The 26,442-nt window shown below is 39.4% G+C and overlaps 1 protein-coding gene across 1 annotated transcript; it reads right to left on the reverse strand.

Annotated features, from left to right (window-relative positions):
- Nucleotides 1-45: 45 nt before the first annotated feature.
- Nucleotides 46-3,873, reverse strand: SCOC (short coiled-coil protein). The gene is made up of 4 exons (XM_041411913.1): nt 3,758-3,873; nt 3,038-3,109; nt 2,854-2,937; nt 46-2,291 (listed from the first exon to the last, which is right to left on the reverse strand). Exons 2-4 carry the CDS (start codon nt 3,057-3,059, stop codon nt 2,149-2,151), a joined length of 249 nt encoding a protein of 82 aa, XP_041267847.1. The 5' UTR covers nt 3,060-3,109; nt 3,758-3,873; the 3' UTR covers nt 46-2,148.
- Nucleotides 3,874-26,442: the final 22,569 nt, after the last annotated feature.

Here is a 26,442-nt window from a genome sequence, read left to right on the forward strand (position 1 = left end):
TAGTAATGAGAAGGTTTAGGGTTTACAAATGTTAAACCAAACTAATTGAGACAAGTGAAGTTTTTATTTGGTGTAAAGTCAGAAATACAACATCTTCAAAATGTTCATAAGTTAAATGAAGGCCACAGTAGTGGGATGTAAAATGGCATGGAGATTAAATAACTGCTGTATACACACTGATGGATAAAATACCACTATCCAATGTACAATACAAAACCATGATTTTAGAATTACTTTATATTAGGAATTGCTGAAGTCTAACAAGCGCATGCTGTGTTACCAGGTGATCTACAGCACAGATGGAGGTGGCAGTGACATGGTTTTGAAGCTACAATGGCTGTAATGCAATGCAATCTTCAGAAGTCAAGTGCTTCCTGTGATTTTCCTTCCTTTAATGCTCAAGCTCTGGACTAGCCATGTGATCTACTCTACCTGCTAATTTAGAGTTCCAGCAATGTGAGAAAGTAGTCCATAGAAGATGAGAATTAATTCTAGGTGTTGACAAGGACCCCGTGACACAAATGGTATCATCCATTTTTCATCATTGGGTTTCTGGACCCAGACTTGTAAGCAGCCCTCAAGACTGTACAATTAGTGCTTTGTTTTCAGTCTTCTGACTTTGTTTAGAGTCTTTGGACTCCGGTGAGCATTGTACAACCATTTTAAATGGGGAGAAATGGGCAACCTTTGGGAGGGGGAAACCTCACAATGCCAACTTACACTTGAGACACAGCAGCACCTAGCTAAGAAACTTGGGATTTGAGAGGGATTTATTGTTCTATTACACTGACTCGTTCACACCATGCTTCAGAGAGATCCTTGAACTAGTGGTTTCCTTTTAAAAGGTCAAGTGAAATGGCTTCATTACTGAAGCAACAACTCAGTCCTAGCCAACATCCATAAGTAAGTCTGCAGTGCTGCTGTAGGGCAAGATGAAACAGATGCAACTAAGTACTGCTAAAATTTACACACTTGTTTGTATTTCAGCTTCTGCTCTCCCTTAATACTGATTATGCTGGACATGCTGCTTCTGTGGGGAGTGCTTTAGACCCATCTGGGCTGAGCTCCCCTACAAAACCTAACATCCAAGACAGGAAAAACCAGCACCTTGACACCAGGCATTGCTCAGAGCAGCACAGTTTTGAGAGGCAAAATCCACCTTTGTTCCACTGCATCCGTCTGCTTTAGATGTTTCTATGCAATGCCTCAAGAAGCACTTTGCAATTGTAGGCTGTGAGGCAGGAAAACACCTGCTCTGAGGCCAGAAGCAAAGACAAGTTTGGCACTGCAGGAGGAAAGTGAAAGGTGGGAAGGAAAAGACTTGTTCTCTGTTCCTCACTGTTCACAAGCATGAGGAGCATTGCTGATCTCTTCTTGCAAAGTTTATCACTCAGGTTTTTACTTTACTTTTCATCACACAACAGAAGAACTTCAGGAAGATCATACGTTGTGATGATGTGCCTGGGCATTCTTCAGGGAAATGGGAAAGTAGCAATGGTTTCAAGTGTACATATTGCATCTGATACTTCACCAGTTTGGTATTTCCCTGATAAGTTGCTTACCCCTGTTGCTCCTCTTACCTTCCCCCTTCCCAAAACCATCTGAGGTGTTTTTCTGTAAGTAAGCCCTGCAAGTAATGTCATACTGTTCCTACTTCACAGAAATGCTTAACTAGTTTATAGGTTTTTGTTTTGTTTTTCAGAACTGTGAACAGCACTATGCAGTAAACACATCTCAGGTGCAAAAAAGTGATGCAATAAACTCTGAATATTTTTATCAAATGGGGTTTCAACACAATATTGTAACACAACATAGTCAAGAAATCTACCCTAAGACCTCAGAATACCAACAGACCTTTGTTTAACGTAACAAACTAATCTTCTTTTTAACAAGATATGGTAATTTTTAAAACATACAAAAATTTTGTAATTATCTACTCTACATTTGCACATTGCTCAATCTTAATACACAATCTTCTGTCTTGTGTTCATGATAATGCTCTTAATTCTGTTTATTATCAAAGTCTATAATCTTTGAGAATCCAGTAAGCCACAAACTAAAGTATTTTAGCTTATGTAGCCTATGCCAGTTAAAACAAAACAAAAAAAAACCAGCAGCAATACAATGACATAATCTGTGAGTCAACCCTTACTTCCTTTTGCTTTTTGTGTCAGTTGTTTGGAAAACACTAGATGCTGACATCAGATTTTCTATATACTGTCCAAGAACTTGGTTTTCTGATTTCAGTTTCAAGTTTTCTTCCTTAACAGCATCTACTCGTGCTGAGAGATCTGTGAAGGTGATATTATAAGAAAAATATTATACACTATTACATACAATAATAAATATGTTCTATGGGCCTACATCAGACTAGTCACACCTTTAATCCAGAAAACATTATCATAGGGTATTATAAAATATTCTCCTACTAATGTTTTACCTAAAGGCCATTTTTCCTCTATTATTTTGTAGTACAGTACTTTGACCAACTTGTTAAACTGACTTGCTAGTCTCTAAGTTTATTGCTTTCTTGAATTTTTGAATTAAGCTATTGCAAACTAAATTACTTGGAAACAAGAGTTCAGTGATGAGCAGCCTCAGATATGTGTCTTCTGATAAGCACAGACATATTAGCTGTATCACCCATTCTACTTGCTGTGTACTACCAAGGTTGAGCAAACGTAATGTTGCATAAAGAGGAAGAAAAAAACTATTTCCAAGACCTTGGTTTTGTACCTTCAGCTGCATTAAGTGACATACTTCTGGACACTGTGACTAAGGGCAGAGCAGTCAGGTTCTCTTCTGCTTATTACTGTGTACTTGTAAAAAAATCTGATATGTCAAGCTGCTAACCTTCAAGTGTGTGCTGCAGTTCCAAAACTTGATTAATAAGCCGTGTTTTCTCTTCTAATTCCACCTGATTCTCAGCCTCAACAGCTGCAATAAAGCACAAGAGTTTTAGTGCAACCTCTGTTAACAATTAAAAATTATACTAAATAGAATAAAAATGAAGAACAAGAACATTAAGAATTTATACCATCCATATCAGCGTTCATCATTGTGGTAGGGGCTCTTTCCACTTTCGAAGAGAGTTTTCTTGAGCGATACTCTGCTTAAAGGAAAAAAAAATGGAGGCAGCAATTATTGGAACTTCCATTATATTTGAATTTTAGATGTATTTTTGTAATTCTGAAGGGTCAGTTGCTGGTGGAGCAACATTCTTCACCATTCTTTAATTATTTTTCCTAGGCCTAATGCTGTACATGCCCATGGTTCGTTGAGTAACTATGCCTTTGTTTACAAAAATAACTGATCTAGATTACTGCAAAGCATTAAATACCACCGTTTCAATGATGTAATCCCCGCCTTCTCAGCTGGGATCATTCTGGAATGGGTTATTTTAGAACTAGATATTCCTGAAGGCCGAAGCGGAATGGTTCTGCATTGTCCCCCCGCCGCCCCAGGCCAGTGCACGGGCCTGGCAGACGGAGGTGTTCGCCTCGGGGCCTCGCATCCCCGCACCCCGCCCGTTCCCATCCCCGCCTCGAACTGCGGAACGGGGCAGATGCGGTACCAGCAGCACCCGCGGGCCGAGAAGCGCCGGCCGGGGGTTGGCGGCACTGCAGAGGGGCGTCCCCGCAGGACCCGACCGGCAGCCGCCCGGCCCGGCCCTGCCCTGCCCGCACATCCTACCATGCACTCCCAGCCTGGGTCGGCCCGCGCCCCCTCCCTCCCGCCTGCCGCGGCCGCCCCGCACCTGCCCCGCTGCCGCCGCCTCCCGCGGGCTCTGCCCCGGCCCGGCCCGGCCCGGCCCGCTCTATGCTGCCAACGCGCCTGCGCCGCGCGCCGCGGGGCGGGCACCCGAGAGGCGGGAGCGCCATCGCCCCTTCCCCCGGCACGGGGCGGTGCGGGAGCGTGCGTCTCGGCTGTGCCCCTCATGGACTTCTGCGGCCGTGCCCGCCCCCCTCCCGTGACAGCCCGCTGAGTGGAAAGTAAGATAATGTTTCTGATCAGTTCGTTCTGTGCTCATGTGCCGCCAGTGTTCAAGGCAGCGGTGCTCAATGGTTGGTCGCTCTGCGTAGCGTTCAGAAGAGATTAAGAAAAGGTATTTGTTCCCTGGTGTGGAACCCGTTCAGATTTAGGTAGGTTGGCAAAGCCTGAGGAAGGTCCGAGAAAACAGCGTGTGTGTGGCTGCTGTTAACGCCCAGGTGCTTTTATGTGGGCTCTGGGAGAAAGGAGCCTCCCAGACGGCGTCCGGCGAGTTTTCCCTGCCGCAGTTCAGTGCCGTGTACACCTGGCCCAGCTGCTTCCAGTGTCCAGAGTAAGAAACTTGGGTTTACCTCCGTGCCTCTGGGTCTCACAGCGCTGAGATCACATCGCATAAAAACCTCATTAACTTCACGGAGCTGCTCTCATCTAATGGCTCCGTAGCTCCAAAACAACGCTCCTGTGTCATTGTTCTTTCCCTGGCTCCCTGGAGGGAATAACCCTTGCAGAACACGCTGCACAGGGTTCTCACTTTAATGTCATAGCACAGTCTATGAGCCACAGCAAAGGAATGGAAAACATTCGTGACCTGAGCTAATTTTGGTGGCTTCACTGAAGTGACTGCACTGCAATACTCTTAGTACTATGTAGTTTGAACCGCATGTTGCAGTGAAATACATTCACATTGTATCTGTAAATTACAGTAATATATCTAGTTGTAAATAAATAATTCAGTGCTGTGCAGACACTCAGGAAGATAAAGGCATTTGGGAAGTGAGCCCTCTACTGTATTTTTAAATACACTTCAGAAAGTGTATATTTCTAACATCATCTTCTGGCTGCCTCCACGCTATTATTGTGTCAAAGACTTTTTTTAACCTTACAATCAGGTAAATTCAGATTAGACGGAATGCTATTCAAGGTCTGAAAATGTACTGCAATTAGAGTCTTGCTATCCATCTGTACTGGAAAAGGAACCTGTTTCCAGTTCCATTAGCTAGTTTATTTAAACATCTCTACAAAGGGAATTTTCAACACAGCAATCCTCCTTATTTCTTGCAAGCAGTCGTCTCAGGTGGTAGCTGGGCTTTAGGAGCTTGTTGGAAAGTTTCCTTGATTGCTGTTTATTAAATGCCAGATCCTTGCACTGTTTCAATCTTGCTTGCTGCACTGGCAAACCTGGCAATCAGCAGGTTCTCCTAATTCTTTCTAATGAGACAATCTCCAGCACTTGCATTAACAGGGGAAAAAATTATGGCTAGATTCTCCAGGTGTGTACAAATGCATGGAGACCTTGCTTACCTGGTGAAGGACATGCTGTGTTTTTATACTGTAAGAGGGGGAAAAATTATAGTGGGCTGATCTTGAGGAAATGCACCCCTTTGCTGCACAAATTCCACTTTTCTTGGTGTATTACAGTTGGACATTATTTCCAAAACTGTTCCAAAATGAGCAAAAGAGGGAAATCCTTGATGTTAAATTACAGAACAAAATGGAAACCAGACATATTGGCTCCTGTGCTGTTGTAGCTAAAACAGTAGTAGTAATTTCAAGAGCTGCTGGTTTACCTCCTGTTTCCTTTTTGGTATGTGTACCGTTGGGGTTCATCCTACTTTGCCTGGTTGTGGTTTCCCACTGTAGTACTTTCTTTTGATTCTGAACTCGGAGCATGAAAACCAGGATGAACACCTTTTCAGAAATCAGCCTCTGTGAGAGGTTTTTTTGGTTTTCCTATAGAGAAAGCTGTTGTTCTGAGCTTCCACTGTTGGCATTGCAGAGGGGTTATCAGCAGAGAGCAGATGACATTTCTAGTCTGCAGAGTGCTGTGTGTTATGAGGTTAGCTTTGAACGGTCCAGGGACCAAAAGGTTTGGATTGCTGGGTGCAAATTCCAAAGAGAGAAAGCCAGATCATCCTGTGTTCACTTAAAAAGGCTTGCATTCCTAACCCTTCCTCTGTTTTCCAGTGCAAAGAAGGCAACTCACGAATTCTAAATATCCTGTGCATCACTACTTTTAAACATGCACCAAAAAACATGCACACGCTCAAAAATCCCAAAACACAAATGCAAAAATGCCCAAACCAAATATATCACAGAACAAAGGTCCACAGCCCAAAGTATTCTTGTATGAGAAATCAACCAAGAAACCAGAAACTTAACGTATCACATGGTTTACCTGCTGCCTTTTTAAATTCCTCACCTCACCTGTCTTGCATTGTGTAATATTATAAATTAAAATTTTTGTGCACTTTAAATGTAAAGCTTTAGGGACTTATGAAGTATCCCCAACAATCAAATTCCTTTTATAACACAGAATGCATCCCAGGAAAGGCACCTATGCATATTATGACACCAAACTGGGTGGGAGTGTTGATCTAACAGGTCCTGCACTTGGGTCACAACAACCTCAGGCAGTGCTACAGACTATTTTCTAAGGCATTTGCTTAATTCAGAGGAGGCATTCATGATATTGTTATTATATTAAATGTATAGCAACAAGTTTCAGTTTACAAATGTGGCTATCTATACTTACTTGTATCCTAAGTTCTAGTTAGAGTTTTTAAAAGTAGCTGATGTCACTGGCAAAAGGAATCAATTTATCAGTTTCACTGAAAGAGCAATTTTTCCTTGAAATAAAACAACCTCTCTAGGATAAAATGTATCATTAATAGTTTACCTGAATTCATGTAAAGTTACAAACTGAGAGGAGAGGATTTTATTGCTCTGCACTCAGACTCAGTCATTGCTGCTAATGACAAACATTTTCAGACACTTTATTTCTAAAACTCTGGTTTACATCATGTTTTCCCCATGGCACACAGTGCAAACCAACAAGCCTCTGACTTCCCTTCTGGCGACCAGGCAGCAGAGGACCTGCATAAGCCGACTGATGACAGAGGCTTCACTGTTCACCACTACAATAGAAATGTATCCTTTTCTTCACTAACAGAGGAAGGCATTGTACCATTGCTGAGATGACTTTGCTATTTGAACTGTACTGTTTGCACCTTTGACTAATTATTGCCACAAAGAAAAAGACAAAAAGGAGCACAAGCGGCTTAAGTGTTTTTCCTTGCATTGCTAACTCTCAAGACCTTTTACATCAAATCTTCATTCTTTTGTTTCTTTGCAGAAATAACAGACTCTGAGGAGGATTTGGGGTTTTTTTTATGTAATGTTGCTTTACACCAAATTCTCTGCAATTCTTGTTGCTCTTCCAGAGTAACCTCAAAAAGCTTTTCTAGCCTAGTGCATATTCTTGAGTAAATTTACAGTGGGGCTCTTCTGTTAAATGCAGAATTTGAGTACTTCTTGGATTTTGCTTTTTCCAACTAAATCAATTTATACAAAATGAGCAAACATTACATTGTTCTAACTCATCTGTGTCCCTTCTTATTGTGTATGTCTTGGTTTTGCCTTAGGTCTAAGTGAGAATGGGACCTCATCAGATGATGTAACCTGTGAGCATACAGTTGGAATGAAAAAATGCTGTCCCTTTAGAAAGTCTACAAAAAGCAAGCCTCAGGAAGTAATAATTTCTTTTTATCCCTGAAGAGGCCTGCCTTCATATAGCTACATACAGCTATATAGCCAGCATAGAGCTGCATCCTGTCCTTTGCAAGACTGAGCATGAGAGCAAAAGTACTCATTTCTACTGACTCCACAAAAATTCATTTTTAAATAGACTGAGAAATTGAACACTTTGCAGCTTTGGGCTGTGAATACCAACATCTATTATATAACATTATCCTCTTAACTGTTTGATCCTCCTTGTAATCATCACCTATGGTTTGCCACCAGGTTTTGTGGAAGGATATTTAGCAAGGTTCCATAAAACTTTACTGGTAACTTAATTAGATGAAAAACTGTTTTGTCTTTCTTTAAGTTAAGGGCTTGTATCTGCTTTTAAAAGGAGGGTTGGAAGAGAAACGTAGTCACTAATGTTGGCTTTCTGTAAAGCATATTTGAAAAAAGATTAAGATAATTTCTAGGTACTCTTCAATGAGTAAAGGGGGCCTTGATCTGCTTATTCAACATTGTACAAGTAAAGAAATTTTTGCAGATGTTAGACAACATTTCACTGTTTTGTTTTACTTTTGGTTTGATTTGCTCTGTGCTTTTGTTTGGGTTGGTCATTTTTTGAGGGAACTTTATCTAATGCTTTGAGTTTCTAAATGGAAAGATACTTCACTGCAGGTGAAAATATTTTCACATGTTTTGCTTGATTTCATGTGCTGTTAATATTGCTATTAAAATACTATCCAGAAAGTTTCTATCTTTCTACCATTTTGTGTTTGTGTTAATTTACATGTTTTATTTTTAATACCTGCATGCGCAACAAATAGACACTGCTGTTTTGAAAGAGCAATAGCTATTAAATATTCATAGCTTGTGCTTGGTTAAGGAGGCTCAGTAACCCTTGTTGCTTTGACACAATGGCATTTTACTGTACCATGGAAACTTTGATATGAAGGCTGTATTTTGGTTATTGTTCAGATTGTACATATATAGCATGTTGTTCTACTTTAGCCTGTTTAGTATCTTCCCGGTATGTTTTAAAAAATGGGGGGAAAACCTTAGCAATAACAGAGGTGCTTAAGTTCACTAACACCAGTGCATCTTTGTGAACCTTTCCAATATTTTAGTATTTTAATTTTGTCTTTTTAATATTTTAGTATTTAAATTTTGTCTTAGGTTGCAAATGCAAGATGTGGCGGGAGGTGTGTATTCTATTGCCATCTGTTAAAAGCAGGTGGGGCAGTTTGCTTTATTTCTTCTAAAACCCATCCTCCCTCTGTGGAATATATTCTGTTAATGAGCCATTGAGTGTTACTGCATGACTGATAAAATTATATCATCCCATTGTGAGATGCTCCACCCAAAGCGGGGAGGAGCCAAACATTCCTACCTGGAGACAACTGGAGCTTTGGAACACCACAGCAGCCTTTTCCCACTGGATTCCCAGAGGAAGACCAGGCCCATCTATACCACCACTGGATCTTCAGGGGAAAACTACACCCTTCTACAGGATCACTGCTTCAACAGAACCACATCTGTCACTGCAGGAGGGCTGCAGCCACCATTTAACGGGACTGCTACAACACCCTGACCCACAGGGTGTCAGGTTATGTTCTGGCTCTGTCAGTGGCTTTCTCGTACTATTGCATTTGTATTTTAATTTTCCTAGTAAAGAACTGTTATTCCTATTCCCATATATTTGCCTGAGAGCCCCTTAATTTCAAAATTATAACAATTGAGAAGGAGGGGGTTTACATTTTCCATTTCAAGGGAGGCTCCTGCCTTCCTTAGCAGACACCTGTCTTTTCAAACCAAGACAGATTTTGGCGCCCAAGGGCATAGAAAGAAAAGGGTGAAAAAAGGAATAACTGCTCTTGAGTAACCTAATTTTTTTGTGTGCTAGATCTAGAAACCTCATTAGGTGTCACCATGTCGTCCAGCTTAGCCTGGTTTGGGTGGCATGTGATTGTGACTAAATTTCTCCCATTTGCAAACCTTTTTCTAAGGGCTACTGTGGCTGTTATCCAGTTTGCTTTATGGGTTAAAAAGGGGAGGAATTAATGGATTTTTATCTTCCTCTGCAAGGTGAGCACATGGATTCAGAGCTATCACACACTAACTGTATGTGTTTGGGGTTATTTTAATAATGGTACCTACTGTGAGGAAATGACACCAGGGGAAAATTTCTCACAACCCTTCACCCAGCTCTTTGGGTCTGCCCCCCCAGTTTTCAAAGGGTTCAAACCTTCTCTGAATACTGATTATATCATACAGTGGCTGGTGTTGCTGATATGCCTGTCCTATTTAGCATTCAGAGGCAAGGGAAGATTGACTTGGATAACCACACTGACACCTACCCCAGAGAACAGGGGTGCTGCCCCAGAACCTGACATGGCCCCAAAAACTAGGAATGCTGCCACAGAACCTGACATTTTCCATTTCAAGGGAGGCTCCTGCCTTCCTTAGCAAACACCTGTCTTTTCAAACCAAGACAATAATTAAGGAACACTTGCATGTAAAACGTCATTGTTCTCAGACAAAGTCCACTTAGGATCTACATATTGCAAGTCTAGTTTCCTTACTCCTTGCACAAACTTGCTCTTGTCTGTCCTGAGGAATCTTTTTCTCTCTCTCACTGTGTAGACTTTTAGGTTCCCTGCTCTACTGGAATTGATGTTATTCTCCAGTCTTACTTTTAGAGCCATAAGGCTCACTGTCTTTGTTAGATTCAATGCCCCAGAGTTACTATAATTAGTTTTCTGCTGGGAGAGTTAAAGAAGACCATTTCCTACAAAGTATAGCCTAGTCTCTTCCTGTTATAGGTTAGGAATTTTCTTATACTTTCTAACTTCCAAGTGTTGTCAGAAGAAATGGATCAGGGTTAACATGTTCTCCATGAAGCATATTATATTTACCCTCTGTGCCTTCAAGCTATAAGCTTGCCTGAAAATGTCACTTATTTTCAGTTATTCTGATTTTACTTCTACTTTTGGACTGGCACTCTCCATCTCTTCACACCAGGGAAACACTGTAATTCTGGTAGCCAATCTTTAATAAAGAAGCTTCTGTGTTTTGAACATGAGCTTTCTCTGACCCTGGGTGTTCTGCTTCAGTCAAGAATCCAGCAGATTTGAAGTGCTCAGTTTCTGAGGTGCAGTACAGTCCTATTTGCTGCGTTGCTGAGGAGATCTCTTTTATAGCAGTGACATCTGTCAGGGCTTAGCTTTGACTATCAAGCCCCAAATACCAAGATTGACTTGGAAACCCACTGGCAGTTGGTGCTTGGATAAGAGGGTTTTTAACCTTGCTCTGTTTTCTCATGGGTATTACCATTTTCCAAACTGCAGGGTGCTGAGGTTAGAGCAGGAGAAGAGGCTGGTGGGTGTTTGCTTTCTGAAGAAAGAGACTTGGCATCTCATGAAAGACTAAGATAGTCATATGGGAAAAACACCCCCCTGAGAGACAGAGCAGGTTGAAAACCATCCAGTATTATGGAGTCATCCCTAACTCAGCTTCTTCTGGATGCTGTGCAAAGACAAGATGAACGTGCCACTGAATGTGGCCCCCCCATATGTTACCAGCTGTGCAGCAGGTCACAAAACTGTGTCCTATACAATACCTTTTCTCTACACCCTGCTACAGGAAAAGAGTGAGATTCATTGTCAAGAGAACCCTTCATTGTTCTACAGCTTGGACCAAGCTCTGACAAATTGTCTTCATGAGAATAGTTTGCACCAAACATATCTTGGTGTCAGTAGCCCTATATGATGTACAAACAAAGTGCGTTCAAACATCCAGCTCAGCCCCGGCACACTAATATGGAATTGCTAATAGAAAATTATGTTCTAAAAATAAGATTAACTTAGTAGAATTTGGTTTGTTTTTTTTTTTTAATATAGGAGGTAAATACAGCACGCACAATAAGATTCTTAAAAAAAAAAAAAAAGGGGGGAAGGAAATGTAGCTTGTATTTTTCAAAAAAATAAGCCCTCCAGATCCCTAGCAGTGTGAATTAGCACAGCTCTTTGGCAGCAATGCTGAAATAATCAAGTTGATACTCTGGCCAGACGTTTCTAAATAATTTATTATTAATTCATATTAACTCACTTCATTTTTCCACTATGTAGGACTCTCCTACTTCCCCTTCCAAGTAATTTTTATTCCATAAGTGGAGAGGAGGAGGGTGGAGGGTAGGCAGTCCTTGCTTTTGTAGTTTCTTTTAAAACAATTAAATGCTTAACAGTGGGGATTTAAAATATCACCTTATTTCCATTACCAATTAAATTGCATCACTTCTTGTGAGTTTTCGCTGGAGTATGTCAGAGGTTTATTATTCTGTATACAGCATTATCTGTATTTTATTTGATCGTAGTAACTGCTGAGTAAATATTTCTGTAACAGTGTCTCTCTCTAACCAGTAAAAGGCTCTATGTGCTCAGATGATGAGTGTATATTGCCAAGTGATAATATATGAAAACTGGTAGCCTCGTAGCCTTCATACCCCCAAACCCTCAATCCTTTTCTCATCACAAGGCTTATTCAAACCACTCAACTAAAAAAGTTTGCTTGAGGGTATTTGCTGAAAATACCTTGTACCTAGTAATCAGGACAATCTTGTCTGCTCTAACAGTGCTGTTATTCAGCCTGTGGATTTGCATTGTATCAGTAGGGTACTGCAGTCTCTTACCTGAATCATCTGCCAAAGAAATGTTGGTGAATGTGCCATCCTCCTCGTCCAAAGGTAACTCCATTTTTCTGCCTTTTCCCAAAGTTTTTGAGATGTGTGTTAAGCATGGCAGTTGTCAGCCATTTTTAAGTGCACACGTGACTTCTCTGGTTAAATCTTTAATGAGCCCAGCACAGGTGTTATTGGCAGCTGCACACGTCTTGCTCTGTGTGCCGTCTCTTGTGAACCTTGAGCTCTTTTGCGGAAATCATTCAGCTGGAAAGTTTCTGACTTCTCACTGCTTTGTCAAACAAATACTGAAAAAACATTGCTATTATAAGTTCTTTCTATAACAGAATTGTATGCATCCTGGCTGGCTTTTTGTTATCATTGTCCTTTATTTTCTCTAGGGCTATACAGGGGATTTTCTTGGAGGGATTTTTGATAGAGAAAAGAGCAAAAGTAACTTAGTGTTCAAGAAATGTTGCTTACAGTCCATGAAAATGCAATGGACAGACTTGAGAGCAGCAATTTTAAAAAACAATCTTCAAATACTTAGGAATGTGTGTGATTATATTTACATGAAACAGCTGCATCAAAACCATTAGGTAATGTGAAAAAGTGAAGGTATGTGAGTGTCAGATGTTCTGTGGTAGAAGACAGGAGTAAGGAAGAGAAATCAAGTTCAAAGAAAACCCCACTTTAGTCATCTTGTTTTGCTTCTTAATGCTGGATATAGTTTGAACATACAAATTAAAAATTCACCTCAAACTACTTACTTTAAGAATATCTTAAGAGTTTATTTTGTTTGTACTCCTGGCACACATTATTTTTTCTTGCAATTAATTAGAAAATATAAAATGGCCTTGATTGAAAACAGAATAGTGAATAGTGGAATCACTGTTTTCAGGGTGTTGTATCAGAATCTGTCCTTTTTTTTTTAATTTTGTATTCAGAAAAAGACTGTTAATTAAGGGTGTTGACAAATCCTTTTTTTCTTAATTGTAAGTCAGAGCCTTTCTAAAGTCTCCCTAAAAATCAAATCCCAAGTTTTGTGAAACAATGACCAACTATCGAATGATAATTCTCTGAATTTACAGTTTGCCTTTCACACTTTTGGATGTAATCTTGGACTTGCGAGACAGCTTCTATGTACAAAGGAAATGCATATAACTTTGGAGGACAAAGGACGGAAGACACAGAATCACAAAATTAATTAGGCTGGAAAAGACCTCTGAGATCATCAAGTCCAACCTTTGACTGATGACCACCGTGTCAACCAGACCATGGCATTGAGTACCACATCCAGTTGTTTCTTGAACACCTTCAGGAATGGTGACTCCATCACTTTCCTGGGCAGTCCATTTCAATGTTAAAAAAAAACCCTTTCCCTTTTATCTCAAGATGTCCTGATATTTTACTGGTGAAAAAACAACTTTGGACAGGAGATGCCATGTTAAAGTACAAGTACCCATTTCTTGCTGTCACCATGTGTCATTTAATAGGAGGAACACAAAGGAACAGCAGCAGACAGAGGTAGAAAAAAAGCTTAAAAGAAAGCTATGTAATGGAATTAACTGTCAGAGCAAAAGAAGTTTAGTTATTTCCACAAGTGAATTATTTTCACTGGAGTAATGGACATTAATGTAAAAGTTAATTTGGTTATAAACTATCAGTTCATCTTTCTGAGGACTTCATTACCAAGTTGAGCAGAGGTTGTAGAATGCTGAGCAGCTGTCTGGCTGCCTTTTAAAGTAGGTGTCAGGAACTGGCAGAGGAGGTTGAGGGTTGGAGAAGTATGGGGACAGCATCTTCTACAGCTGCTCCTGAGGCTTTTGTTTGACTTCATAGCAGTAACATCAGTTCATGTAGCCATGTGTTGGCCTGGTTTTGATGAGTGTTGATAACAAGCACATCAGCAGATCACTGTCTGGACTGTGATGATTGCCATGAAAGCAATAGATAAACGCCCAAGAATGTCTTCAGGCTTGGTACTGAAATGAAGCCCAAGATTTTGAGATTGATCTGTGTCAAGGACACAAATGCAAAAGGGTGTAGATCCTTAGATTTAAAACACCATAGATAAACCTCCCTGGTAGTACGTTTGCATTTTCATTACTGTAAGCACTGTGTAACTGTTTTCTAATAAAAGTGTTTTTACAGTGACCTGAAGAGGAAGCTGGCTCTGAGTTAAGTATGGGTTTGTGGAGTATTTTAGCGAAACCGCAGCATGTGCTATGGCTCCTGTATATACCAACACTGTAACAGCGCTTATAGCAGCATGGCTGAGGCAGACTTCAATACCACTCCTTTATTTAGGGTTCAGCCTTGCATTTTCAAACTGAGCTACAACATCAAAACATTCAACAGCTCTCTTCACGTGTTTTTTAATTTGTTTCCTATTACAGTGCTAATTTCTTAGCTCTGTGAGTCCACAGATGTGATGCTTTTTGGATGCTTAATTTGTTTCCTATTACAGTGCTAATTTCTTAGCTCTGTGAGTCCACAGATGTGATGCTTTTTGGAAACAATTTTCAGTGACTCTTTCAAAAAGGGAAGAGTTTAGCCAGTTGAGAGACATTTTTGCTGTCTGCACCACTTGGCAAAACCTCACTGACTCCTTGTCCCAAGGGTGTAATCCTCTAGATGTGCCTGCTGTTGCTCTGGTACTTTCTGTGTATGAATAATATAAAAGTTTGGGGATTTTTAAAGTCAGAAAAACAAGTAAGAGAACATTATTGTTGCTTTCAGAGAACATTGGGACAGACTCAGAGCACTGTTGGTAGGTAAGATCCTTGTTGCAATGCAGTTGTAGTGGCTGATCTTCCATCAGGTTGCTCTGTGCAGTCCTAACGTGTTCTGCTTTTGTTATACAGTGGTTTGATCAAGAGTCTAACACAAGTTTTGCAAATGTGGATGAGTGTGATGTAAGCAATAGAGTGTAGTAAGTAAGCCACTAAAAACTCTGAAGTAAGGAAACTATGTTTTAGATTCTTAGGAAGTACATTCTTCTGCTTTTATTCAGCACATTTAAAAACTGTCGGGGTCCGCTGTTATGTGTCTCTGCCCCGACACAGGGAAAGGTGGTTCTGGGTGGCCACGGTTTCAAAAGATGAGTCTGGACTCTCAAATTCTCAGTCACTTTTTTTCTTTTTACTTTTTTTCCAAGACAGCAAGCTCTGTGAAAAGAGCAGTATTTGGAATTATTTTTCTTACACAAAACATTCTAAAATGCATCCAACATATCAGTTTCCCACTTTATATAAACCACATCAGTTTAAAACTACATGCCTTGTTAGGAAATGGCAGCTGCCAGTCCATTTCTCTTTTAATGAACTTTGACAGAATGAGCTGTGGCATGTGTTCAGTGCATGCTAATAAAGCATTAATCATACCAATGAATTCCCTGGATGTTCAATGCTTGGCCGACACTGTGGGACAATAACCTACTTGCAGAACAGTTTCCTAAGGTGATAACAGAATTACCACCATTGTATTAAATGTGTTATTCACAGATTTAATCTGTAAACTGAGCTAGTTTGTACTTGTTAGTAAGTGTCTTAGGTGTTTATTTTCTTCCTCTGCTTCCTTACTTACTTACCCCCTTACCTTTTAACGTACTTACAAGCCATGTTGTGGTGGAAATTGTCTTCCAAATTTTGATTTGGAAGATTTCAAGCTGCTCATGCTATGCAGATGCCCATCATTATTTGCAAATGCTGCTTCTGAAGCTGCATCTAAAATTACCGCCTAGGAACCATCCACAACTGCCTACTTGTACTCATATCCTCAGATTTACTACATTTGATTTTTATGAATGTGTACATATTGTTTTTTTCTGCATGAGTAATTTTTTTAAATTTAGATCTGCTGTCTCAAAATGGGTGACTTGTTCATAACATCTGGTAGGTATGTCTTAAAATAGACCCACTTTCGTTCACCCTTGTACATTCTAACCTCTCAGATTTCCTGTCCTGTGTCTTTCTAGACTTGAAGAACATCTGTCTTCTAAATTTAAAAAAAAAAAAAAATTAAAATCTACTGCTTCAGACTGCTTTGCATACTCCTTAAAGTTTAATTCTGTTATGATTCCTGTGTAAACCAGACAGTGATTGGGCAATGGATGAGCCTATCTATATTTCACTAGTGTGTGCTTTTCCATTTCCCATTCCTTTTTCTTTCATCTGATACATCATCATTCTTAACTAGGTGCTTCGGCATATGTGCAGTGTGCAGCAGAACAGGACTCTTCCCAGGACTTTGGAATGATCAATCTGCTCTTCTCTTTGAATGAAAGCCCTTTCTGCTTCAGTTCATTGATCTATGATTCCAGAGGTGGCAGTAATTTAGGAACAGGCCTCAAGTAATTTCTGCACCTCTGATAATATTTCACCATGTTCACTAAAGACACTTAGGAAATTGTTGGTTAGCTCACCAGAGGGTGCCAGTGTAAAAAATGATTTTTTTCTTTCATTACTCTATAGTCATCCTAATTATTTCCTCCATGTCTTTGGAATACAGAGATGTACAGAGCATTTGACCCTGTCCCACGGTGTGTGTTCCTTTTGCTTTTGACAATGTATCTGACCACTAGCATCCTTCTGAAGTGAGTGTGACCAGAACAGAGGAGCTCTTCCTTCTTCTTGGGCATCCCTAGCCCCCTCAAGGTGTGTAACCAGCTGACCTGTTTGCTGCTTCTGTTCCATAGTGCAGATAAATGGAAAACATTTCAGATTTAAAATGTGTAGCCATTAAAATTGTCATTGTCAAATGGATGGGGAAGGCTTAATCCAAAGAAAGCTTGTTGATTAACCAACAATTAAATGCATATAATACTAATAGATTTTACTTTGTAAGATGATTGCAGAAATGGATGGATCTCAATGCAGCCATAGAAACTTTCTGCACAACAGTTTATTTGCTGAGATCTCTAGTCTGAGTACTTAAGCAATGTAATTTAAGCACTGATTTCAGTGCTGGCCTCAGAGCTGGTTTCAGGAGAAGAGTAAGTGCCTTGTGCTGCAGCAGCAAGGCAGACTTTGGTACTAGGTCCAACAAGGTGTCAGCCTACCAGCTCTTCTGCATCTTTTCTCAGAACCTTACCACTTACCAGGGGGAAAAATAGGGCAGATACACAAAGCATTTTACCATTTCAAACCTTTTTGCGAACTCAGATGCCATCTCTTCATGGCCTGAATCCTTCCTACATGGGGCTTGATGAATTTAATTGGATTCTCTTAGCAGGCTGCCTGCTGTTGCAGACTTTGAAGGAGAGGTCGTGTGGGAGCTGCATATGCTGGTCTTGGGTACTTTGTGTGTGTACCAAGGGAGGACTTTGGCTTGTTCATAGCTCTGTAATGTGCAACTGGTGAAGAGGACTGGGTCCAGAATACCAGGCAGAATTCCAAGACCTTGATGACTTATTAGCTGAAACAAATATGGCATTTGTCATTTTCTCTGACCAAAGTGACCAAAGCACGTAAGCAGGCTGCTGCTTCTCACTTGGAGCACTCTGCAGAATAAGGTGTGTGTCAAAGAATGACAAAGTCCATGCACGTATATCTATTTTTTCAAAGCCCCATACTTTAATAAATACTATTGTCACTTGCATGCAGATGGCCTCTTTAAAGATCTCAAGTTTCCTGTTGTCAGACATCTGGTTTCTAGAGGAATCTGCAGTGGAATGAAATCATCTAACACATTTGCTCAGTCATTTGTTTCTTGCTTATTTTTGGATGTTGTCTATTTGAGCTGCAGCTATGCTGGCTTTCCTTTAGTACAAGTCTCCTGGAGGGTTATTGCTGATGGCATCTGTGGCCAAAGCTGGTCTGGAGAGATGAATTATTTAATGTGACTAATGCATTTAATGGACTTGATGATCAATAGTGCATATAACAATACAATAGTAGGGAAATCTCAGTTGAGAGTGAAAGATGTTTTCAGATATGATAAAAGCAATTTCTGGAGAAGGAAATGGTCTTTGGACATATTCTTTCCCCTACAAAATGGGCTATTTCCCAGTGACTTTAGTAGAATTGTGTGTAGATCTTAGTTTAATCATGAATCTTAAAATGTTGTTTCCTTAAAAAAAAAAAAAAAACAAACTGAAATTATGTGAGAATCTTCATGGGTTTTATTTTTAAAATGCATGTCTTGTGATAAGGAATGAAAGTTAAAAGGATACTTGTGAACTGTGACAGAAACTGAACACAAATGTGAAGTATCTGAATGTATGAAGGAGAAATTCTAGTACTTTAAATCTAAGTCCATGAGTCACAGCATTTAAATGGTGGAGTACTCATTTTGTTCCCATGTTTCACTCTAAAAACGTTTTAGCAAGGCAAGGGTGTTTTTTTTAGAAGTTTACGTTTTTTTCTTTTTTTGAGACTGTGGAAGTGGTTACAAGGTGTTATCTCTTGTACTCGTGTTTGAGTAGCTTTGCTTACCAAATTCCCTGGGTGGGAATTACGTCATCTTGAAGAAAAGGTTTTCAGTTTTGGTTTGGAAAAGCTGAAAGTAGATGGATGTACTAGTTTGAAAGCAAACCAGTGGGAAACCCCAAGTCACAATTATAACTTAATAGGAAAATTAGGATAAAGGCAATAATACAGAAACACTGGCTTAACCTGACAGTCAGAGTACAACCTGACACCCTGTTGGTCAGGGTGTTGGTAGCACTCTGATTAAGTGGTGGCTGCAGTCCTCCTGGAGTGAGAGATAAGGTTCTGTTGAAGCAGTGATCCTGTAGAAAGGTCTGGTCTTCTGAATGTCCAGTGGTGGTTTTGTAGCTCTTGTCCTCTGGGAATCCATAAGGCTGCTTGTGGTATTCTAAATCGCTGAGTATCTTCAGATATGAATGCTTGGCTCCTCCCCCTGGGCGGAGCATCTCACAATGGGATGATGTAAATTTATCAGTCATGCAGTGACGCTCAATGGCCCATTAACAGAAGATATCTGGAGTTATCAGGGATGAGTCATGGAAGAGATAAAGAACACTGTCCCACCTGTTTTTAACAGTTATGTAGATGGGGATAAAATACATACTTTTGGTTAAATCTTGTATTGTAACCTAAGATAAGGGGAAAGAGAAAACAGTAAGAACAAAATGAAGCTCAATTTCCAACCAAGTAAACTATTGAAAAAGGAGAGAATGAAGCTGTGATTGAAATGCCAAACTTCAAGATTCAAAAATGCTACTCTGCAAGTTTTTCAACCTGAAAGAATAAATATTTGGATTGTTTTAATCATTGTGCTCTTTAGCCATGGACATTAATACTTCTAACACCTCTTTGGGCCCAAACATATTTTGTTTTTGTATAGGGCATCAAAGCTAAGATGTTATGAAAGTGTGTCTGTTCAAGATACAGGAGAAAATACACCATTATTTGGACACAGTCCAGGATAAAATTTTAAGAGTTGTAATGATGCCTCACATAGTGAGAACCAGCTGCAAGACCTGTGCAACACAACAGTGCACATTCTATGTGAATGTTTGCTGCCAAAAAAACACTCATCAAAAGCCCGCAAACAGAAAATTTGCTCTCAGAAGTTGCAAGTCTAACAATGGAATTACCTGGCATGGGCCAAAAAATGGAGCAGGTGAAGGAGCAGCAAGAAGCTTTCCTGTGTCTGTGCCTCAGTTGGAATTTCTGTAAATATAGGGAGGAACTGAAAGCTCTTCACTCACCTCTGTGCTGTGGTTCACAGCTTCCTAAGCTTTGATCATATATATAAGGCAAGGTCTAGTACCTGGGGAGAGGGATGGGTGGGAAATCTGGCCTTATTTTTAAGAAGACTACACTGAACAACTTAACGTGAAATTATACCTTTATAGGGCAAAGTTAAAATTGCTTTATAATTATCATGAGATTTGTCTTTTGGGAATGAAATGCAGTAACTGTAGGGGTGTTCTATTGGAACAGTTTCAGGCAGAAAGTGAAATGTCTGCACATACAAGAAATTAATGGGTGAAGAGCTTTCCTAAGTTCCATGGATTCTCTGCAAAAATAAAAAAAAAAAAAAGACTTATTAGTTCTCCTCATCTAGTGTATGAAGAGCCAGATCCTAAGATACACACATGGTTTTTCCTTTAACAAACTCTGAGGGAAATTGTGGTTAAGAAGCAAACAAACAAACCCACCTAAGCATTCTCTCAGGATATGACTCTTTACAGTACTTTTCTCATTAGTCATTCCAAAATGTAAGAAGATATATTTGCCATACAAAGGGAAAAGGAGTCATCTTTTTCTTGATAATCTTTTCCATAGAAGGTCCCTTTCATCTTTGACTTTCCCAATAGACCTCAGTCCCTTTCCTTGAATTAGTTCCCAGTGGAGTAGTAGTTCCACACTCCAGCAGTGTTGTGAATCAACTGGCAGGCTTCAGTGATGAGTTTGACATTCATTAATGCTAATTATTCATGCTCTGTGTATTGTATCCTCTGCATGTGTATGGACCTCACATCTGTACAGCTATTTTGTTTGATTAGCTGAGAGTTTTCTAAAATCCATTGCTTTGTATGCAAATTATCTTCTCTAATGAAAGTAGGGAAGATATTTCCAAGCCATTTTGTAACATCCCTAAATAAGTGTCTGGAAGTGGGCCCCTTTCATTTAGATTGAAGCTAATTTGAAGGACTGCTGCATATAATGTTAAATTTAATAAATATTCCCTCTCCAGGTCCATAGCAAGCATGGCATAAGATGTGTGGAGTTTCAGGGTGGTATTTTTCAGTTAAGATTTTAAATCCTGATTCTTTTGGTTGAATTCCAAAGATGGATCCATGGGAATCAGTTAAAGGATGCAATACCAGACTTGACTCCTCCAGAGTCAAAGAGGGATTTTCTTGCTGTATTCTGAACAGGAGAGCATTGATATCTGATCTAAAGGAGGGCAATGCTTTCTTCTTTTTTTTTTTTTTTTGAAAGGAAGTGTTTCCATTTGTTTGAAAAAGTCTGACTGAGAGACTTTTTTTTTTTAAATTGAAGTTGTTGTGACAGTTGTTACTTGGGTCAGCAGAGTGCAAGGTCAGCTTCCAACTACCAGTAACTAATGCAGAAATGCATTTTACTAAATCATTGCCTTGATATAGTATCATTGATTTTAAATTATGGATGACATAATGAGTATTCTCATATGCTCACAAAGCAGTTCACCAAGGTGAGCTAGACTAACATAGCTAGACTAAGTGCTTGTAGTATAATAGGAATGCATCTGTCATCACTTACTGCAGACTAACTTGGGAAGTCCAAGGATAGTTAATTTGCATTTCATTCTGCTAAATATACCTAACATTTATATGCAGTTCTTGTAAGTTTTTAGTTCTTTTTAGTTTGTTTGGGTTTTTTTACAGAATGTATTTCTGAGCAGACTAGAAAGTGGAACTAAACAAATCTATAAAGGCTCCTGTTTTGGTGGGAATGTTTGCTTTATTCTTGAAGTGACAAAGTAACAAAACTCAGCAGCAAATTCTTACACACATACGGCAAGGAAATCAAACCTCAGCATTTCTAGTTCTGCTTTTTGTTGTTGTTCACCCCTAATTTTAGCACTTTTATGCTGTGAATCTAATATCCACACATATCCCTAAATTAAGTCAATTTTGTGTGATGAGGCTCACTTAAGTGATGCAGTTGTTATCTGTTGTCCTGGTGTGACTATATGATGCTTGTATCCCCATTCATCTCTTTAGCCCAGAAATAAGTTTTGCATTTTTAAGACTGGTTCTGAGAGTGAAGGAAGGGAGAGAAGAAGAGCATAGTTTGTTATGAGAAACTGCATTCACTCCTCTACATTCCTGCTCCTGGACTGTCTGTGGATGGACAAACAGATGGTGGGACAGAGCTTTCCTTTGCTTTTTATTTAGTTTTTAGCTAGCTGAGATGGAGAAGTGCCCTAGACTGTGGGTTTTCATTTTCTTGGACCTGTTTAAACCTGCTCTGGACTGAACACCCAGAAGAGCGCTGGCAGCTCCACCCGTGGCCACCGGGCCGGGCCTGGGCCACGGCGTTTCCAGCCCAGAGGGACTGATCAGAGACTGAGTGAGCTGAGCTACAGCCCACCAAGGGGACTTTCTGAGTTTGTCATCTCTTCAGAGCAGCAAGAGGTTTTATTGTTTAATATTGTTCATTTTCTGTGCTGGTGAAAGCTTTGCCTGTTAAATAAACAGGTTTTTTTTTCCCCACCATTCTCCAAGGAAATATTTTTCCTGAACCAGTTGGGGGAGGGGCTACTTGAATCTGCTTTCTATAAGAAACCCCTTCAGAGGCTTTTTCACAAATTTGCCCTAAACCAGGACATCTATGCATACAGATTTTAAAAGTGTGTTCTTTGGATATATAAATAAATATTAGGAATTCAAGGTCTTTTAGTGGCTCAATAAGCACAGCAATATTTGTAATGCTGAGTTTCCCTGTCCCATAGTTGCCTTCACAGCAAAACTTAGCTCAGGATTTAATGTAGAGTGCAGTAATTTGTGTAAATCTTGCTTACAGCTGTGCCAACACTCCTGCAAAAATGCTTTTTCTTAATTTTTTTAGCTCTGAAGTATTTCTAAAAAAATATATTTTTAAACAGCATTTTGACAGAAATGCCACCTAGAAATATAACAATTCCCTATAGAAATGAAAGAATGTGCCAGGAAAATTTACCTAAGTGTAGTCCTCCATAAAAAATATGACTTGAGCTTTACTGGCTCCTCAGGCTCTGCCCTGCAGTATTTTCTCAAAGAAACTATGAACCTCTTTAATTTCATTAGTGTTTATATTTATGCTGTGTACCTGATACTTAGCCGTAGATGGAGAGTTCACTGTGTTTGATGCTGTACAACTGCAGAACAAAAGGATCACTGTTCCAAAGAGGTTGCAATTAAGAAAAATTACAAAGAGGTGGAAACATGAAGAGCCAGTGGGATAATGTTGGCTTTATGCCAGGCAGTATTTTCAGCACACCCACAATCTGACTGTTGTCAAAGTTTTCTTTAGAGCATCAAAGAAAAACTGTGGAGAAAGGTAATCAGGCAGTATTGTTGATATGTTGCAACTATCTTTAGGGAACTGCTAGTTTGGGAATATAACAATTAAGCATCCAAGCTTGCATGGCAGTGTGATCAGCATGGAGCATCTCAGTAAGGCACAAGAAGGTGAGGGAAGAAGAGAACTGAGAAGTCTAAGCAATAAAAATGAGTTGAGTTTGTAGGAGAGAAGCAGCTACTGTTTAAAAACTATAAGGAGACAGAGATGGCCCAGTCAAAAAAAAAGAAAGAAGAAAAAACAAGAGCCAAGAGATATTATCTTTGCAGTGGTACTTTGAATGAAATAAGACAGACAAGACTGCATCTGCCAAGGCCAAGGATAAGGATGTTGTGGTAATCAAGATGAGAATCAGAGTTTCAGCTATGTGGATGGGTAAAAAAAGTCATGGCTTAGATTTGTTATCCAGTAAGAACATACAAGATACTTCTAATGGAAAGTACAGGTCATCTGCCTCAAGCAGGTGTTTATTAAAACAGTTGTCAAACTGTTTATTTCAGAGGAAGTGGGAGGAAAGGTGAAAAGACAGATGGTAAAGAGTAAACTGTAGGAAGGTTTTTAGCACTGCTTTCATATGTCACCATACCGCAGCCAGAGGCTGATGGCATATATCTGATCACAAGGTGAAAGTTGGTCTTTTTCTTCATTATTTCATTGTTTCTCAAATCAGCAGCCTTGATGCTATAACATTGAAGGAGTGTTGTGCATCCACCCTTAGAGGTGGTGATTCTCATGAGCTAAACTGAACCATCAAGCCTGCAGGACTTGATAGATACACCTCTGCCTCAAGCTCCAGCAGAGCAACTGGCTGGGCTTAAATTATTAACCAAGCCCTGATTTATGGGTTTTCACCAGCCCTGTGTTTTGCTGACAGTAATCACTTTCCTAATGAAGTTTGATTTGATTCTCCTTCTTTACTTCATAACAACATTTGGGTTCTTTTCAGTGTTAACTGAAAATGCTATTGGCTGAGGTAACAAGTACATAATTTTCTCCCAGTTCATGTACAAGCAAACCAGTTTATTTGTTTGTTAAGACAGCAGACAGAATCTGGCAAAGAAGTGATCACAGAATTTGCTGCTCTCTGGAATAACTAAGGATGGTAATCGAGTCTTTTCTTCTTCTGACATGCAATCTATGGAATAAAGCTTTAATGTCAATTGATTTATGTTGTTAAAAAGATACATAATTCTGTCTCAGTATTACACTTCACAGATATAAAGCATTGAGTCCTAGTGAGTCATTACTATATTCTGTTACCAGGCATCTTTCTTGTATGGTCCCCAAACAATCTTTTCTATGTAATAATTATGAGTTCATGTGAAAGACAGCTCGTAGCTCAGAGAACTTCCTTGGAATATTTCCCTGTGAAATCTTGTTGAGAATGTGAGGGAAAGATTGCTCCAAACAAGCAAACGTTTTGATAGCTACTCCTTTTTTCTTGGTTAGGTGATGAAAAGAACTCCTGAATTCACAAAAGCTGCAGTTGCGTATTGTGAGATTTTAGAAATACAGGAGAAGAGTGCTGAGACCTGGGAACCCATTAGGTAGAGTGACTTTGCTACTTAAGGAAAAAAGCCCCAAAACTGCAACACATATATTACAAGGGGAAGCAAGATTTACATTTCTGAATAATTGTGTAGCTCCTTCTGTTCCTGAAGAGCAATAGGTAATGTAAGAAGAGGAAGGAAGACAAAGAGAGCTCAAAAATCATGTAATTTGTCATGCAAAGTTGTAGATGACATGATACCTCTTTTCTGCTAACACTAACTTAAGATTTCATAATCCAAGGAGGCAAACAAGATCTTCTGCAATAATTAGACAAATGAAAATTCTTTTCCTGTCAATTGTGTTGCAGCAGAAGAATGTGTTCTCCTGAATTATCTTTGAGGATCCCAGAAATCTTTGCTTAGGTTGCTTATGGAAGAAAAAAAAATCTAATATTCATGAGGTGAAATAATGTTTGGTTGGCTAATATAATCCTTGCTTTTTGATTGGCACCTTCACCTGTAGGTTCAACGCCACTTGAGAGACTTGAATAACATTTAACTCTTACGTTATCTTGGGGTCATTTTATACCTGGGTCTCCTATTTCAATAAAAATATCATTAGGAATCACAATTACAATTAGGTGTACTTGAATTACAGCTTCCATTTTGTGAAATTATGGCAACATGCAGCTACATCAGAAACAAGCATTTAACATTTGTTGTTCATTGCCACAAGTTTGTTATTTTTTTACTTAAAATTCAAAACTTTCCTAACTATATTTTGTTATTTTGTTATTTTTTGTGTTGGTTTATTACCAGTTAAAATACTTACAGCCCAGTTACACACAACCTGGATCTCTGCATTTGTTGTACCCCGCTTTTTTGGGTGTTGTGGCTGGAAAGATGACATGTTTTACATGTACTGCAAAGTGCTTGTTCAAGTCCTTAAGAACTACTACATATAAGAAACTAAAACATCAGTGTGCTTGTTTGTTGAAATGGTTCCTAAGTTTGTAAGTGGCCCTGCATTCAGGGGGGCATTTTCTTTTCATCTGTGCCACTGTGGAAGCAGAGAAAGAGGAATGCTTCTTAGAGACTGAGACACTAGAAAATCAGAAGACAGAAGTTCAAACTGTATCACTGATAAAAATGTCTAGGATAAGTTTGGGCAAGGTCTGCCGCTCTTCTTCCTTTTTCTCATTTGGGAATATCTCTTCTATGATCTCTCTGGCTCATCTGTTTAGACTGTTTGCCCTACTCTGGAGAACTCTTTGTTATTTCATATTTGAACAATACTAATTTTAGTTGGGGTTAATTTATCACATTAGTCATCTCTGCTCTCATTTGGTGTTCGGTTGCTCTTCCTGTTCCAGTACTTGGCAAATACTTACTTGCACTTGTTTAAAAAAACTTTCCGTTTTCTAGTGAAGATTTAAATTTGTGACTAGCAAAGTTTGAATGCAATTGTCTTCAGCATCTTATTTCCTTGGCAATTGAAAGCAGACTTTGTTCAAAAGAGAGGTGTCTACTATAATAATTAGGGCTATAGCACAATCCTGTAAATAAGACTTTACCTCAAAAGGATTTGCCACTACTCTGTGACTGTCAGGATTTTTAGATTTTCAAGGAATGTAGAAAAACCCATCTACCTCTCCATATTTTCCATTTGCATAACTTTAGATCAGGACCTTTTTTGGTACTTTAAATTGAGCTGTGTGGTTATTCTTTTGGGGAATAGATTCTAAGTTTT

The sequence above is a fragment of the Onychostruthus taczanowskii genome, unplaced genomic scaffold, assembly GCF_017590055.1.
Source record: "Onychostruthus taczanowskii isolate IOZ18803 unplaced genomic scaffold, ASM1759005v1 scaffold38, whole genome shotgun sequence".
Classification (NCBI taxonomy): domain Eukaryota; kingdom Metazoa; phylum Chordata; class Aves; order Passeriformes; family Passeridae; genus Onychostruthus; species Onychostruthus taczanowskii.

Bases quoted from the DNA above. Each gene is read 5' to 3' on its own strand.
- SCOC (XM_041411913.1), bottom strand. From the start codon at position 3,059: ATGATGAACGCTGATATGGATG. The intron at 2,938-3,037 runs GTATAAATTCTT...GCTTTATTGCAG, and splicing joins GATGAACGCTGATATGGATG to CTGTTGAGGCTGAGAATCAG. The intron at 2,292-2,853 runs GTTAGCAGCTTG...TCACCTTCACAG, and splicing joins ACTGCAGCACACACTTGAAG to ATCTCTCAGCACGAGTAGAT.